This window comes from Oncorhynchus kisutch, linkage group LG23, assembly GCF_002021735.2.
Source record: "Oncorhynchus kisutch isolate 150728-3 linkage group LG23, Okis_V2, whole genome shotgun sequence".
NCBI lineage: Eukaryota > Metazoa > Chordata > Actinopteri > Salmoniformes > Salmonidae > Oncorhynchus > Oncorhynchus kisutch.
Window position 1 is genome coordinate 2,050,362 of NC_034196.2, and position 13,668 is coordinate 2,064,029.

The 13,668-nt window shown below is 45.2% G+C and overlaps 1 protein-coding gene across 3 annotated transcripts in view; it reads left to right on the forward strand.

Annotated features, from left to right (window-relative positions):
• The window catches only part of LOC109868722 (adenomatous polyposis coli protein), a 73,124-nt gene extending 60,198 nt beyond the window's left edge, over window positions 1-12,926 (forward strand). The window contains exons 12-17 of one of the 3 annotated variants that reach the window (XM_031802355.1): window positions 191-286; window positions 611-750; window positions 1,059-1,253; window positions 1,436-1,650; window positions 1,787-8,114; window positions 11,801-12,926. In XM_031802355.1, coding sequence (XP_031658215.1) covers window positions 191-286; window positions 611-750; window positions 1,059-1,253; window positions 1,436-1,650; window positions 1,787-8,114; window positions 11,801-11,899 — 7,073 coding nt within the window. In that variant the 3' untranslated portion in view covers window positions 11,900-12,926. Of the gene's footprint in view, window positions 1-190; window positions 287-610; window positions 751-1,058; window positions 1,254-1,435; window positions 1,651-1,786; window positions 9,241-11,800 lie in introns of those variants that run through there. The other 2 variants (XM_020458447.2, XM_031802354.1) reach the window with 2 other exon arrangements.
• Window positions 12,927-13,668: the final 742 nt, after the last annotated feature.

The following is a 13,668-nucleotide window of genomic DNA, read 5'->3' on the forward strand; positions in this document are numbered from 1 at the left end:
TGAGGCTGTTTTTACTGTGTTGTATTGATTTTGTGTATCTAGTCTTGATGTGTTGGTGTATGTATTGCTGAATTTCAATGAAATAAAATATTGTGTCGTATAGATGAACTGTGTTGATTTGGTTAGTGAATGGACATTTGGACAGGTAATGGGTTTTTCTTACCAAATGGTGTGTTTGTGTGAACCCCAGTGCCCTCTCCCGTGGAGCATCAGATCTGCCCAGCGGTGTGTGTTCTTATGAAGCTGTCCTTTGACGAAGAGCACAGGCATGCTATGAATGAGCTCGGTAAGCATTCATCAAATGCACATAATTTTTTACTTTGAATAATTAACCAAGGTAATCACCTCCACTGCTTTCCAGGCAGTGATCTTTAAATATAAACACATTTGATGGATTTTATATTTCATACCATTATCATCACCAAGCAACCATAACAGAACAGAGCTACTTATTATGTTAGAGAAATAATTGATGTATTCATCACTGTAAATATGTAGGATCTTAATTAGGTGCGTTGCATAGGACATTATATAGTAGAACATTCATGGGGCAGACTAATTCAATGTATTGATTGGCATTTCTCCTGCTACGTGCGCTGTGTGTTTCCAGGGGGCCTGCAGGCTATAGGGGAGCTGCTCCAAGTGGATTGTGAAATCTATGGCCTCACCAGCGACCACTACAGCGTCACTCTGAGGAGATACGCTGGCATGGCCCTCACCAACCTCACCTTTGGGGATGTTGCCAATAAGGTGAGCTTATTCAGACTATGTAGCCTAATGTCAGATATAGATTGATTGTGTGTGGAATTGTTACAGAACATTTTGGGATGTCTACCTTGTGGCTGGTTCCTCAGGTCCAGATTAAGCCTATTCCTTGAGTAAAAAAAGAAAGAAGTTCATCTCCATTGAGCTTTTTAGTTTAGGAGTCAATCGGAGTCTGGGAAACCTTCCCACATGTGTGCTTACACCTGAGAGTAAGTGTATTCAATGATCATCTTGTTCTAGAAAGTATGACTTCAACTTAATAATAAGCATCTTTCTGTATCTTCAATCCTCAGGCAACACTGTGTTCCATGAAGGGGTGCATGAGGGCCATGGTGGCTCAGCTGAAGTCTGAGAGTGAGGATCTACAGCAGGTGATTGCCAGTGTGTTGAGGAACCTGTCCTGGCGTGCAGATGTGAACAGTAAGAAGACCCTCCGTGAGGTGGGCAGCGTCAGGGCTCTGATGGAGTGTGCCTTGGAGGTACAGAAGGTGAGACTCATCATGAATACACTTTCAATTACAGGTCACCTTGGTTACTTTGGTACGAATATATAATTAGGAGCACATAATGTATAAATATTTGAATGAAATGTCCAATAGGAATTTGATCAAGATATTTGCCTAAAGATGTATTCACGGGCTAATAGTTTGTCCTCTTTCCCTTTTTATAGGAGTCTACTCTGAAGAGTGTCCTCAGTGCCCTGTGGAACCTGTCAGCTCACTGCACTGAGAACAAAGCTGACATCTGTGCTGTTGAGGGGGCTTTGGCCTTCCTGGTTAGCACTCTGACGTACCGAAGCCAAACCAACACCCTTGCCATCATTGAAAGTGGAGGAGGCATCTTACGCAACGTGTCTAGTCTCATTGCTACAAATGAAGATCACAGGTGTGTTTTCTAAAATCAAAAGTGATTAACTGTAGGATTATGCTGTTAAATATTCAAATGATTTGATATTTTACTGTATCCCCTGTAGTAATTTTTACACTTGAAAGCTTACAAGACCATATATTTCTGTCTGTAGGCAAATCCTGAGAGAGAACAACTGTCTTCAGACACTCCTGCAGCACCTGAAGTCTCACAGCCTGACTATTGTGAGCAACGCGTGCGGCACGCTGTGGAACCTCTCTGCCCGCAATGCAAAGGACCAGGAGGCCTTGTGGGACATGGGTGCTGTGAGCATGCTGAAGAACCTCATCCACTCCAAGCACAAGATGATCGCCATGGGCAGCGCCGCAGCACTGAGGAACCTCATGGCCAACAGGCCCGCCAAATACAAGGACGCCAACATCATGTCGCCTGGTTCCAGCCTGCCCTCTCTTCACGTCAGGAAACAAAAAGCCTTGATCGAGGAACTGGACTCTCAGCACCTCTCTGAGACATTTGACAACATTGACAATTTAAGCCCCAAGGCGTCCCACAGGGGTAAACCAAGCAGGCACAAGCAGAATGTCTACAGTGATTACGATGGTGTTTCTAGATCGGACGGGTTTAGCCCCAACAGTGTGCCTGTGCGCCCCCCTTACGTGAACACACCAGTTCTGTCAAGCCCGTCACCCAGAGAGAACCCAAGGGGAAACATAGACAGTGTTAGGGCTGAGAGGGATCGAAGCCAGGACAGAGACAGACTGAGGGGTGCACCTGGGGGTTTCCCCCCAGATCATGACTCTAAGAGAATGCAGATGCCTGCCACAACAGCTGCTCAGATCGCCATGGTGATGGAGGAGGTGAAAAGCATTCACTTGCTGACTGGTCTGGATGATCGGTCACCAGAGAGCCCTAATCAAGACCCTCACCGTAACACTGCAGCACATGGTCATTCAAATGTATACCCCTACACTAAGCCCGATCAGTCGGGCAGACCTTGTCCAATGCCCAAGTTAGAATACAGGGCGTCAAACGACAGTCTCAACAGTGTCAACAGCACTGACGGCTATGGCAAAAGAGGACAGATGAAGCCATCTGTGGACTCTTACTCTGAGGATGATGAGGGGAAGTGTTGCGTCTATAGAAAATATCCTGCAGACCTCGCTCACAAGATCCACAATGCAAACCACATGGAAGATGATGATGGAGAAGTTGACACACCCATCAATTACAGCCTAAAGTATTCTGATGAGCAGCTGAACTCTGGACGGCAAAGTCCAAGCCAAAATGAAAGGTGGGCGAGGCCTAAGCACATGGAGGAGGAGATGAAACGGACAGATCAGAGGTCTGTGCGATCTCAAAGCCCAGGCTACCCCATGTACACAGAGGGCAACAGTGAGGGCGAGGAAAAACTCAAGTACAAGCCCAGGTTCGTGCAAACCGAAATGCCACAGGGATTCAGATCAAGGAACGCCAATCAACAAGATCAAAGCAATGCTGGCCCCACTCAAGGAATTAACAAAAATATGAATAACCAGACTATGTGCCAGTCTGTGGATGATTACAGTGATGACAAACCAACCAATTATAGTGAGCGATACTCAGAGGAAGAACAACAAGATGACCAGCCGACCAATTACAGCATGAAGTACAACGAGGAACATCACGGAGAACCCATTGATTACAGTCTGAAATACTCAGACTCCTCCTCCCAAAAATCCATGTTTAGTCATTCAAAGTCATCCTCCACTCAGAGCTCAGTGAAAGACAATCTGAGCCAAGATGGTTCCACATCATCCGTGTCATCCATAAAGAATGCAGGAAGACAAATGCAGCTACATCCCTCCTCGGCTCAAATGAGATTAGGGCCAACTCGGCCAGGCCAGAAGAACACAATATCCAAACCCCCTACCGTCAATCAAGAGACACTACAGACGTACTGTGTTGAGGACACACCCATCTGTTTCTCAAGGGGTAGCTCTCTGTCATCCTTGTCCTCAGAGGAGGACGAAATGGAGGGCTGCAAGAGGAACGTAAATGCTACTAGTAACTACCCAACTCTTCCCATCTCTGAGAAAGAGTCCACTGGTGGTCACACACAAGAACAACGCAGAACTGAGAGCCAGTCTGTGCAGTATGTCCGAATGAAGCCTCCAAGAAATAGTCAAGTTCATGGAGATGGATCCAGACATCACAAAGCTGTTGAGTTTTCATCTGGAGCCAAATCCCCATCAAAAAGTGGCGCCCAGACCCCCAAAAGCCCCCCAGAACAGTATGTGCAGGAGACACCCCTCATGTTCAGCAGATGCACATCTGTTAGCTCTCTCGACAGCTTTGAGAGCCATTCCATCGCTAGCTCTATACAGAGTGAATTGTGTAGCGGTATGCCGAGTGGAATCATTAGTCCAAGCGATCTGCCCGACAGCCCTGGTCAGACCATGCCTCCGAGTCGAAGCAAAACACCACCACCACCCCCACAAAATCAACATCCACCCCCAATGAAACACAAAAAGGTGCCACCTCCGCCGCCTCCGAGGGCGGATATAGCTCCAAGACATGCTGCGGTACACGCTGCTGTCCAGAAAGTCCAGGTGCTTCCGGATAATGACACCCTCCTACACTTTGCGACAGAGAGTACCCCAGAAGGATTCTCTTGTGCATCCAGCCTCAGTGCTTTAAGCTTAGATGAACCTTACATTCAGAAAGATGAGCTCAAGATCATGCCTCCTGTTCATGAAGACGACCAGGGAATTGAGGCTGAGCATGAGAATGATGACACTACAGAACCCCCAAGCCAAGGGAAGCGTGAGACGGAAAAAGACATTCTGGATGATTCAGATGATGACGATATAGAAATACTGGAGGCTTGCATAAACTCAGCCATGCCAACAAAGTCATCAAGAAAACTCAAAAAGCAATCCCCTTCCAACACTACTTCTAGAATACCACCACCTACTGCCCGTAAACCAAGCCAACTTCCTGTGTACAAATTACACCCATCACAAACCAGAGGACAACAGAAGACCGTGAACTTTGCCCATGGAGAGGACATGCCTAGGATTTACTGTGTAGAGGGAACCCCTATCAATTTCTCAACCGCCACATCTCTCAGCGACCTAACCATTGATTCACCCCCTAATGAGCTGGCCAATGCTGAATGCCGTCCTCCTCCTCGTGCAGAAATATCATCCAGTCAAAGAAGGGACACTATTCCAGAAGGTAAATGTACAGAGGAAAAAGATGCAGGTGTTACTTCTTCCTCCACACAAGCTGCCGGGACAGAAAATGAAGGGGATGATATTTTAGCAGAGTGTATCAGTTCAGCCATGCCAAAAGGTAAAATCCACAAATCCTTTAGAGTACAGAAAATGTTCGATCAACCACTGCATCCGTCAGCTTCTCCTGTTAGCCTAGTCCAGCAGGAGGTTGAAAAGAAGCCCACTTCCCCTGTTAAACCAATGCCACAGAGTAGTGAGTACAGAGCTAGGATGATTAAGAAACCCCAGCCTCCATTCAACTTTTCTTCATACCCTGATAAAAACAAAGAAACCAAAATGCAACAGACAAAAATGGCATCCAGAGATTTCACAGATAAGCCACCAAATGCGGAGAGGCCACGGCCAGGGTTTGCTTTTGACTCGCCACAGCATTACACACCAATAGAGGGTACACCCTATTGCTTCTCACGCAATGATTCACTGAGTTCATTGGACTTTGAGGATGAGGAACCTAACCTTGCCAAGGAAAAGGCAGAACTCAGAAAAGACAAAGACCAGAGAAAAGCTTCAACAAAAGACTGTGGAAAGCCATCGTTAAGAGCAAACAGGGCAAATCTACCACAGACTGCTCCAACAAAACCTCAGCAACAGAAGCAGGCAATATTTCCACAGAAATCCAAAGAAAACATGGGGCCAGTGCCAGATGAGAAGCAGAGGTTTTCCATTGAAGACACACCGATGTGTTTCTCTAGAAACTCATCTCTCAGCTCTTTAAGTGACATTGACCAAGAGAACAACAACAAAGACCTCCAGCCAAAAGAAGAAGAAGAAGAAGAAGAAGAAGAGGAGGATGTAACTCAGGTGGAAGCTCCTACAAGACCCCAAGCCTCTGGTTACGCACCAAAAGCCTTTCATGTTGAAGATACCCCTGTGTGTTTTTCAAGAAACAGTTCACTCAGCTCACTAAGCATCGACTCAGAAGATGACCTTCTACAAGAGTGCATCAGTTCAGCCATGCCAAAAAAGAAGAAACAGACAGCGAGAAATAAAGAGGGGAATGACCAAGGAGATGCCATTGAGGAGAGAGGTATGGATGGCATTTTAGCTGAGGAGCCAGAACTCACATTAGATCTCACTGATACACATAGTCCAGTTTCAGAACAAGCCTTATCGCCAGACTCTGAGTCCTTTGATTGGAAGGCCATCCAAGAGGGTGCCAATTCCATCGTCAGTAGTTTGCACCAGGCAGCTGCTAGCCTCTCTAGACAAGGCTCATCTGACTCTGACTCAATCCTCTCCCTCAAATCTGGAATATCCCTTGGGTCTCCCTTTCATTTACCCTTAAATTCAGAGGATAATAAATCTGCATCTGACAAAGGACGCCCACGGATATTAAAACCTGGTGAAAAGAGCACTTTAGAAGCAAAAAAGAAAGAAGAGGAGGCAGCAAAAGCTCTTAAAGGGGGCAAGAAAGTCTACAAAAGTCTCATAACAGGAAAACCACGTGCAATCACTGAGACCCCAGCCTCATTACAGCAGAGGCAGACGGCCCCTACTGTTCCAATCTCTCGTGGGAGGACAATGATCCATGTCCCTGGTGTTAGAAGCAGTTCTCCAAGCACTAGCCCAGTCCAAAAGAAGCCTCCAGCCCGCGGTCCAGCCTCAGTCTCAAAAACTCCCCCTACCCAAGGGCAGAGCTCCAGTAATTCAAACAGAAGCATTAAACCACCTGCTAAATCTGACCCTAGTCCCGCCAGGGATCAGCCTGGATCTCAATCAGGATCAAGTAAAGCTTCATCACGATCTGGATCCAGAGACTCCACACCATCCAGGCCAGCTCAGCAGTCCTTGACCACCAGACCCATGCAGTCACCTGGTCGCTCCTCTGTGTCACCTGGAAGAAATGGTCTGGGCTCCTCAAACAAATTATCCCAACTGCCTCGCACTGCTTCTCCAAGCACATCGTCAACCAAGTCTTCTGGTTCTGGCAGGATGTCCTACACCTCCCCTGGAAGACAGATGGGTCAGCAAACGCCACCCAAGCAGACTGGCTTGACTAGAAGCACTAGCGGAATCCCTAGGAGTGAATCTGCCTCAAAGAGCCTGAATCAGTGTGGAGTTACTGGCACATCTAAGAAGCAAGATTTGTCCAGGATGACATCCACAAAGTCTAGTGGAAGTGAGTCAGACCGGTCGGAGAAACCTGCCCTAGTTCGCCAGTCAACGTTCATCAAAGAGACCCCTAGTCCAACACTGAAGAGGAAATTGGAAGAGTCTGCCTCGTTTGAGTCTCTGTCGCCCTCCTCTACCAGCCAGTCTCAAACGCCTGTGTCAAGCCCGTCTTTGCCAGATATGTCGTTGACTCTGCCCTATCAAGGAAGTCAGGGAAGCAACTGGAAAAAGTCCCCTCAGAGTCAAAACTCTTCAGAAAATGAGGATGGGAAACCTGAAAGGGAAGGGAAACACGACATCTCCAGATCCCATTCAGAAAGCCCCTCCAGACTCCCTAATCTTAATAGGACAGGGACATGGAAGAGGGAGAAAAGTAAACACTCCTCCTCTCTTCCAAGGGTTGGCACCTGGAAGAGAACTGGCAGCTCCTCGTCCATCCTCTCTGCCTCCTCTGAGTCAAGTGAAAAGGATGAACGACAGCCACTGAGTCCAGCCCAAAGGTCCCCACACGGTAAAGATGGAAACCCTTTAAAAGGAACATGGAGGAAGATGAAGGACAGTGAAATATCTCAGTCAGAAGGCCACGATTCTTCCTCCATAGACTCTAACACCATGGCCATGGAGCACCAAATGAGCCCTGCAGTGTCCAAGACTGAGGATGTGTGGGTGAGGATTGAGGACTGTCCCATTAACAGTCCGAGGTCTGTAAAATCTCCAACAGCAAACACACCTCCAGTAATCGACAGTGTTCTAGTCAAAATGCCCTCTGTTGATCTCTTGTCAAGTGAAACCCATCCCAAACAGTCCAAAAATGAAAGTGTAAATGCTCGTAGGCTAGGTCCAGAGACTAATTTAAACTTGTTTAGGAGCAGTGAGAGTCTTGATAAGAAAGGGCCAGACCTCAAGCCTGCTCAGAGCATCATCCCAGAGGCCCATGAACTGCCTGTTGCTGAACGCACCCCTTTTAGCTCCTCCAACTCTAGCAAACACAGCTCACCTAGTGGTGCTGTGGCTGCCAGGGTCAGCCCTTTCAACTACACCCCTAGCCCCAGGAAGAGCAGTGCTGACAGTGCCACACCACCACGACCCTCACAGATACCCACGCCTGTCAGCGTCACCAACAGTGCAAAAAAGAGAGAATCTAAAGGAGAAAGTGCTGGAGAAAGTGGGTCCTACATTGTAACCTCAGTTTAAGTCCCTTGAGGCTAGACTACAAAGACACACAACCACGATCTAGGGGAAATGTCTTGAGCATACCTAGTGACCTCTGTTGTAAAGAATTATTCAAACACCAAGCAAAGATCATGGATTCATCAACTTTTGGTGTAAAAAAACTAACATGTAAATAATAGTGAGATACTAGAGGGTTATTGTAGTTGATGCCTAGCCTAATTGCTGGGCTCGTGTTTCTTTGCTGGTAGGAATGTGGCTGGGACACTTGGTTATCAGAGAACGAGAGAGAGGGAGACCTCTGAAGGATAATGTATGTGAATTTGTACTGTACAGATTTTAATTATGTATGTATTTAATTTAAACCCCTGTAAAGATCCTGAATCTTGTCTGACTTGACAAAGATAATCACTTAAAGTTGCCTATTTGGGTTGTTAAATCACTTAAAGATGGACTTTAATGCTACTCCATTTATTTTTTATTAAACCTAAGTTTCAGTCAAAGAAAATGAATTCTCACTTTTACTACTGCAAATGTATTACAAACTTCCCTTCCTTGCATGACCTGATGGTTCCTGAAGTAAAGATGAACATGTATGTGGTCACATGTGTTGGTAGCTGTAGTGTAACATTTTACACTATCTTTATGTGTGCTCTGAGAGTAAAGGGATTATCTGCAAGTTACCCTTTTCGATTGAGAAAATATTTACATTGGAAAATAGATTATATAAGAGTAGATAGATACATTGCTCTGCTGTTTAACTGTTATCAGGTGAGTTGGATGCTTTTTAACTATCTCAGAAGGACTGAATGAACACTTTGAACTAAATAAATTATTACTGTAGGTTTTTGGTGTTGGTATATAATTTTTTAAAGCTCATTTGACTTCCCCTGTAATCACTGTAATGCTAAAGCACATAAAATGACACTGTGTGAATGACTGTTTGTTTTATTTTCTCATGCAATAAAGTAGTGGTTGTATATTCAAAGGAAAAAATGACACTTACAAATTGTAAATCAAAATAATAAACGTTAACATTTCTGGTGCAAAACTAGTGTCCAGTGTTACTGAACAGTGGAAGGGTTGTGTGTATCAAGCTTGGATCATTTAGTATCAGACACCCAGCCTAAAACCCCAAACAGCAAGCAATGCAGGTGTAGAAGCACGGTGCTGAGGAAACACTCCCCAGAAAGAAACCTAGAGAGGAACCAGGCTGAGGGGTGGCCAGTCCTCTTCTGGCTGTGCCGGGTGGAGATTATAAACCTAGAGGAACCAGGCTATGAGGGGTGGCCAGTCCTCTTCTGGCTGTGCCGGGTGGAGATTATAAACCTAGAGGAACCAGGCTATGAGGGGTGGCCAGTCCTCTTCTGGCTGTGCCGGGTGGAGATTATAACAGAACATGGCCGAGATGTTCAAATGTTCGGCAGGGTCAAAAAATAATCTGTGGTTGTCGAGGGTGCAACAGGTCAGCACCTCAGGATTAAATTGCAGTTGGATTTTCATAGCCGTCCGGTGAACAAGTCCGTTGAAACTGGAGCAGCAGCACGGCCAGTTGGACTGGGGACAGCAAGGAGTCATCAGGCCAGGTTGTCCTGAGGCATGGTCCTAGGGCTCAGGTCCTCTGAGAGAATTAGTGCATACTTAAATTCACACAGGACACCGGATAAGACAGGAAGAAATACTCCAGATATAACAGACTGACCTAACCCCCTGACACAAACTACTGCAGCATAAATACTGGAGGCTGAGACAGGAGGGGTCGGGAGACACTGTGGCCCCATCCGACAATACCCCCGGACAGGGCCAAACATGCAGGATATAACCCCACCCACTCTGCCAAAGCACAGACCCCACACCACTAAAGGGATATCTTCAATCACCAATTTACCATTCTGAGACTAGGCAGAGTATAGCCCACAAAGATATCCGCCACGGCACAACCCAAGGAGCCCCTGTAATAGGGTTAGAGGCAGAGAATCCCAGTGGAGCGTGGGGAACCGGCCAGGCAGAGACAGCAAGGGCGGTTCGTTGCTCCAGAGCCTTTCCGTTCACCTTCCCACTCCTGGGCCAGACTACACTCAATCATATGACCCACTGAAGAGATAACTTTGAGATAAGGTTGAGATCGAGTCTGCGTCTCACATGGGTAGAAAGACCATTCCATAAAAATGGACCTTTATAGGAGAAAGCCCTGCCTCCAGCTGTTTGCTTAGAAATTCTAGGGACAGTTAGGAGGCCTGCGTCTTGTGACTGTAGCGTACGTGTAGGTATGTACGGCAGGACCAAATCGGAAAGATGGGTAGAAGCAAGCCCATGAAATGCTTAGTAGGTTAGCGGTAAAACCTTGAAATCCACCCTTGCCTTAACAGGAAGCTAGTGTAGAGAGGCTAGCACTGGAGTAATATGATTAAAATGTTTGGTTCTAGTCAAGGTTCTAGCAGTCGTGTTTAGCACTAACTTAAGTTTATTTAGTGCTTTATCCAGGTAGTCGGAAAGCAGAGCATTGCAGTAGTCTAACCTAGAAGTGACAAAAGCATGGATTCATTTTTCTGCATCATTTTTGGACAGAAAGTTTCAGATTTTTGCAGTGTTATGTAGATGGAAAAAAGCTGTCCTTGAAATGGTCTTGATATCTCCTTCAGTTTTATTTGAGACGACAGTACAACCAAGATGAATTGTCAGATTTAACAGAAGATCTCTTTGTTCCAGTGAATGATTATGAACACAAGTGTTCATATTGCAGCTATGGTTTTATATACAAGCAAAGGGGATATAACTATAGGCATTTATTCATGACACCAATACATACACATTTCGTGATAGTTGTATGTGTGTTACAATAACCTTCATCCGATCATAAGTGTCAAACTTTTTTATGCCCGATATCACACACTAACAAACTGAAAACGTGTACAATTAATTGGTGGGATAAGTCTCATCACTTTCATGTGTAACCCTTGTAGCTGTAGAATCGCGGCAAACTTGCTTCCTGTTTTCTATTCAGTCGCGTTCGTGTGGGTCAACCAAAAACACCCTTACGATTGGTTGACAAATAGTGCCTTCCACAATACAGGTGATTGCTGTTGGTAAGAAGTACTGCAGCGATTTAAAGCAGAGAGGAAGAGGATTTCCAAATCCGAGGAAAATCTGTGTCCCTCCAGCAGGTGGCATTTTTCGTTTCTCCCACCAAAGCATTGAGTTTTTGTGTGGTCAGTGTCGAATTTGGTCAACAAAAAAATGAATGTCTTATTTGATCGAATAGACGTTTCGTAATGCTTAAGTTGAGTATACTGATATAAGTAGGACAAGTGACATCCAGGTAACTTTGCAAAAAAACACTTTATACAGTAGTCGTCTGCATAATCATGTTGAGTCTAGTAACGTAGCATCCCATTGAATACCAGCGGTTGACGTCACCTCATAATGAGATGTATACACCAATCAAAAGAAAGGACAGGCTGGAGTTAGACAGCCAGTCATGCCGCGTTGTTGACAGCAAATTGTTAAGGTGGAGAGACGTTTTTTTTGTCGGTATATCCATAATCTTTCCCTAAAGGTAACTCCCATCAAAGAGCAGTGCTGACAGTGCCACACCACCACGACCCTCACAGATACCCACGCCTGTCAGCGTCACCAACAGTGCAAAAAAGAGAGAATCTAAAGGAGAAAGTGCTGGAGAAAGTGGGTCCTACATTGTAACCTCAGTTTAAGTCCCTTGAGGCTAGACTACAAAGACACACAACCACGATCTAGGGGAAATGTCTTGAGCATACCTAGTGACCTCTGTTGTAAAGAATTATTCAAACACCAAGCAAAGATCATGGATTCATCAACTTTTGGTGTAAAAAAACTAACATGTAAATAATAGTGAGATACTAGAGGGTTATTGTAGTTGATGCCTAGCCTAATTGCTGGGCTCGTGTTTCTTTGCTGGTAGGAATGTGGCTGGGACACTTGGTTATCAGAGAACGAGAGAGAGGGAGACCTCTGAAGGATAATGTATGTGAATTTGTACTGTACAGATTTTAATTATGTATGTATTTAATTTAAACCCCTGTAAAGATCCTGAATCTTGTCTGACTTGACAAAGATAATCACTTAAAGTTGCCTATTTGGGTTGTTAAATCACTTAAAGATGGACTTTAATGCTACTCCATTTATTTTTTATTAAACCTAAGTTTCAGTCAAAGAAAATGAATTCTCACTTTTACTACTGCAAATGTATTACAAACTTCCCTTCCTTGCATGACCTGATGGTTCCTGAAGTAAAGATGAACATGTATGTGGTCACATGTGTTGGTAGCTGTAGTGTAACATTTTACACTATCTTTATGTGTGCTCTGAGAGTAAAGGGATTATCTGCAAGTTACCCTTTTCGATTGAGAAAATATTTACATTGGAAAATAGATTATATAAGAGTAGATAGATACATTGCTCTGCTGTTTAACTGTTATCAGGTGAGTTGGATGCTTTTTAACTATCTCAGAAGGACTGAATGAACACTTTGAACTAAATAAATTATTACTGTAGGTTTTTGGTGTTGGTATATAATTTTTTAAAGCTCATTTGACTTCCCCTGTAATCACTGTAATGCTAAAGCACATAAAATGACACTGTGTGAATGACTGTTTGTTTTATTTTCTCATGCAATAAAGTAGTGGTTGTATATTCAAAGGAAAAAATGACACTTACAAATTGTAAATCAAAATAATAAACGTTAACATTTCTGGTGCAAAACTAGTGTCCAGTGTTACTGAACAGTGGAAGGGTTGTGTGTATCAAGCTTGGATCATTTAGTATCAGACACCCAGCCTAAAACCCCAAACAGCAAGCAATGCAGGTGTAGAAGCACGGTGCTGAGGAAACACTCCCCAGAAAGAAACCTAGAGAGGAACCAGGCTATGAGGGGTGGCCAGTCCTCTTCTGGCTGTGCCGGGTGGAGATTATAAACCTAGAGGAACCAGGCTATGAGGGGTGGCCAGTCCTCTTCTGGCTGTGCCGGGTGGAGATTATAACAGAACATGGCCGAGATGTTCAAATGTTCGGCAGGGTCAAAAAATAATCAGTGGTTGTCGAGGGTGCAACAGGTCAGCACCTCAGGATTAAATTTCAGTTGGATTTTCATAGCCGTCCGGTGAACAAGTCCGTTGAAACTGGAGCAGCAGCACGGCCAGTTGGACTGGGGACAGCAAGGAGTCATCAGGCCAGGTTGTCCTGAGGCATGGTCCTAGGGCTCAGGTCCTCTGAGAGAATTAGTGCATACTTAAATTCACACAGGACACCGGATAAGACAGGAAGAAATACTCCAGATATAACAGACTGACCTCACCCCCTGACACAAACTACTGCAGCATAAATACTGGAGGCTGAGACAGGAGGGGTCGGGAGACACTGTGGCCCCATCCGACAATACCCCCGGACAGGGCCAAACATGCAGGATATAACCCCACCCACTCTGCCAAAGCACAGACCCCACACC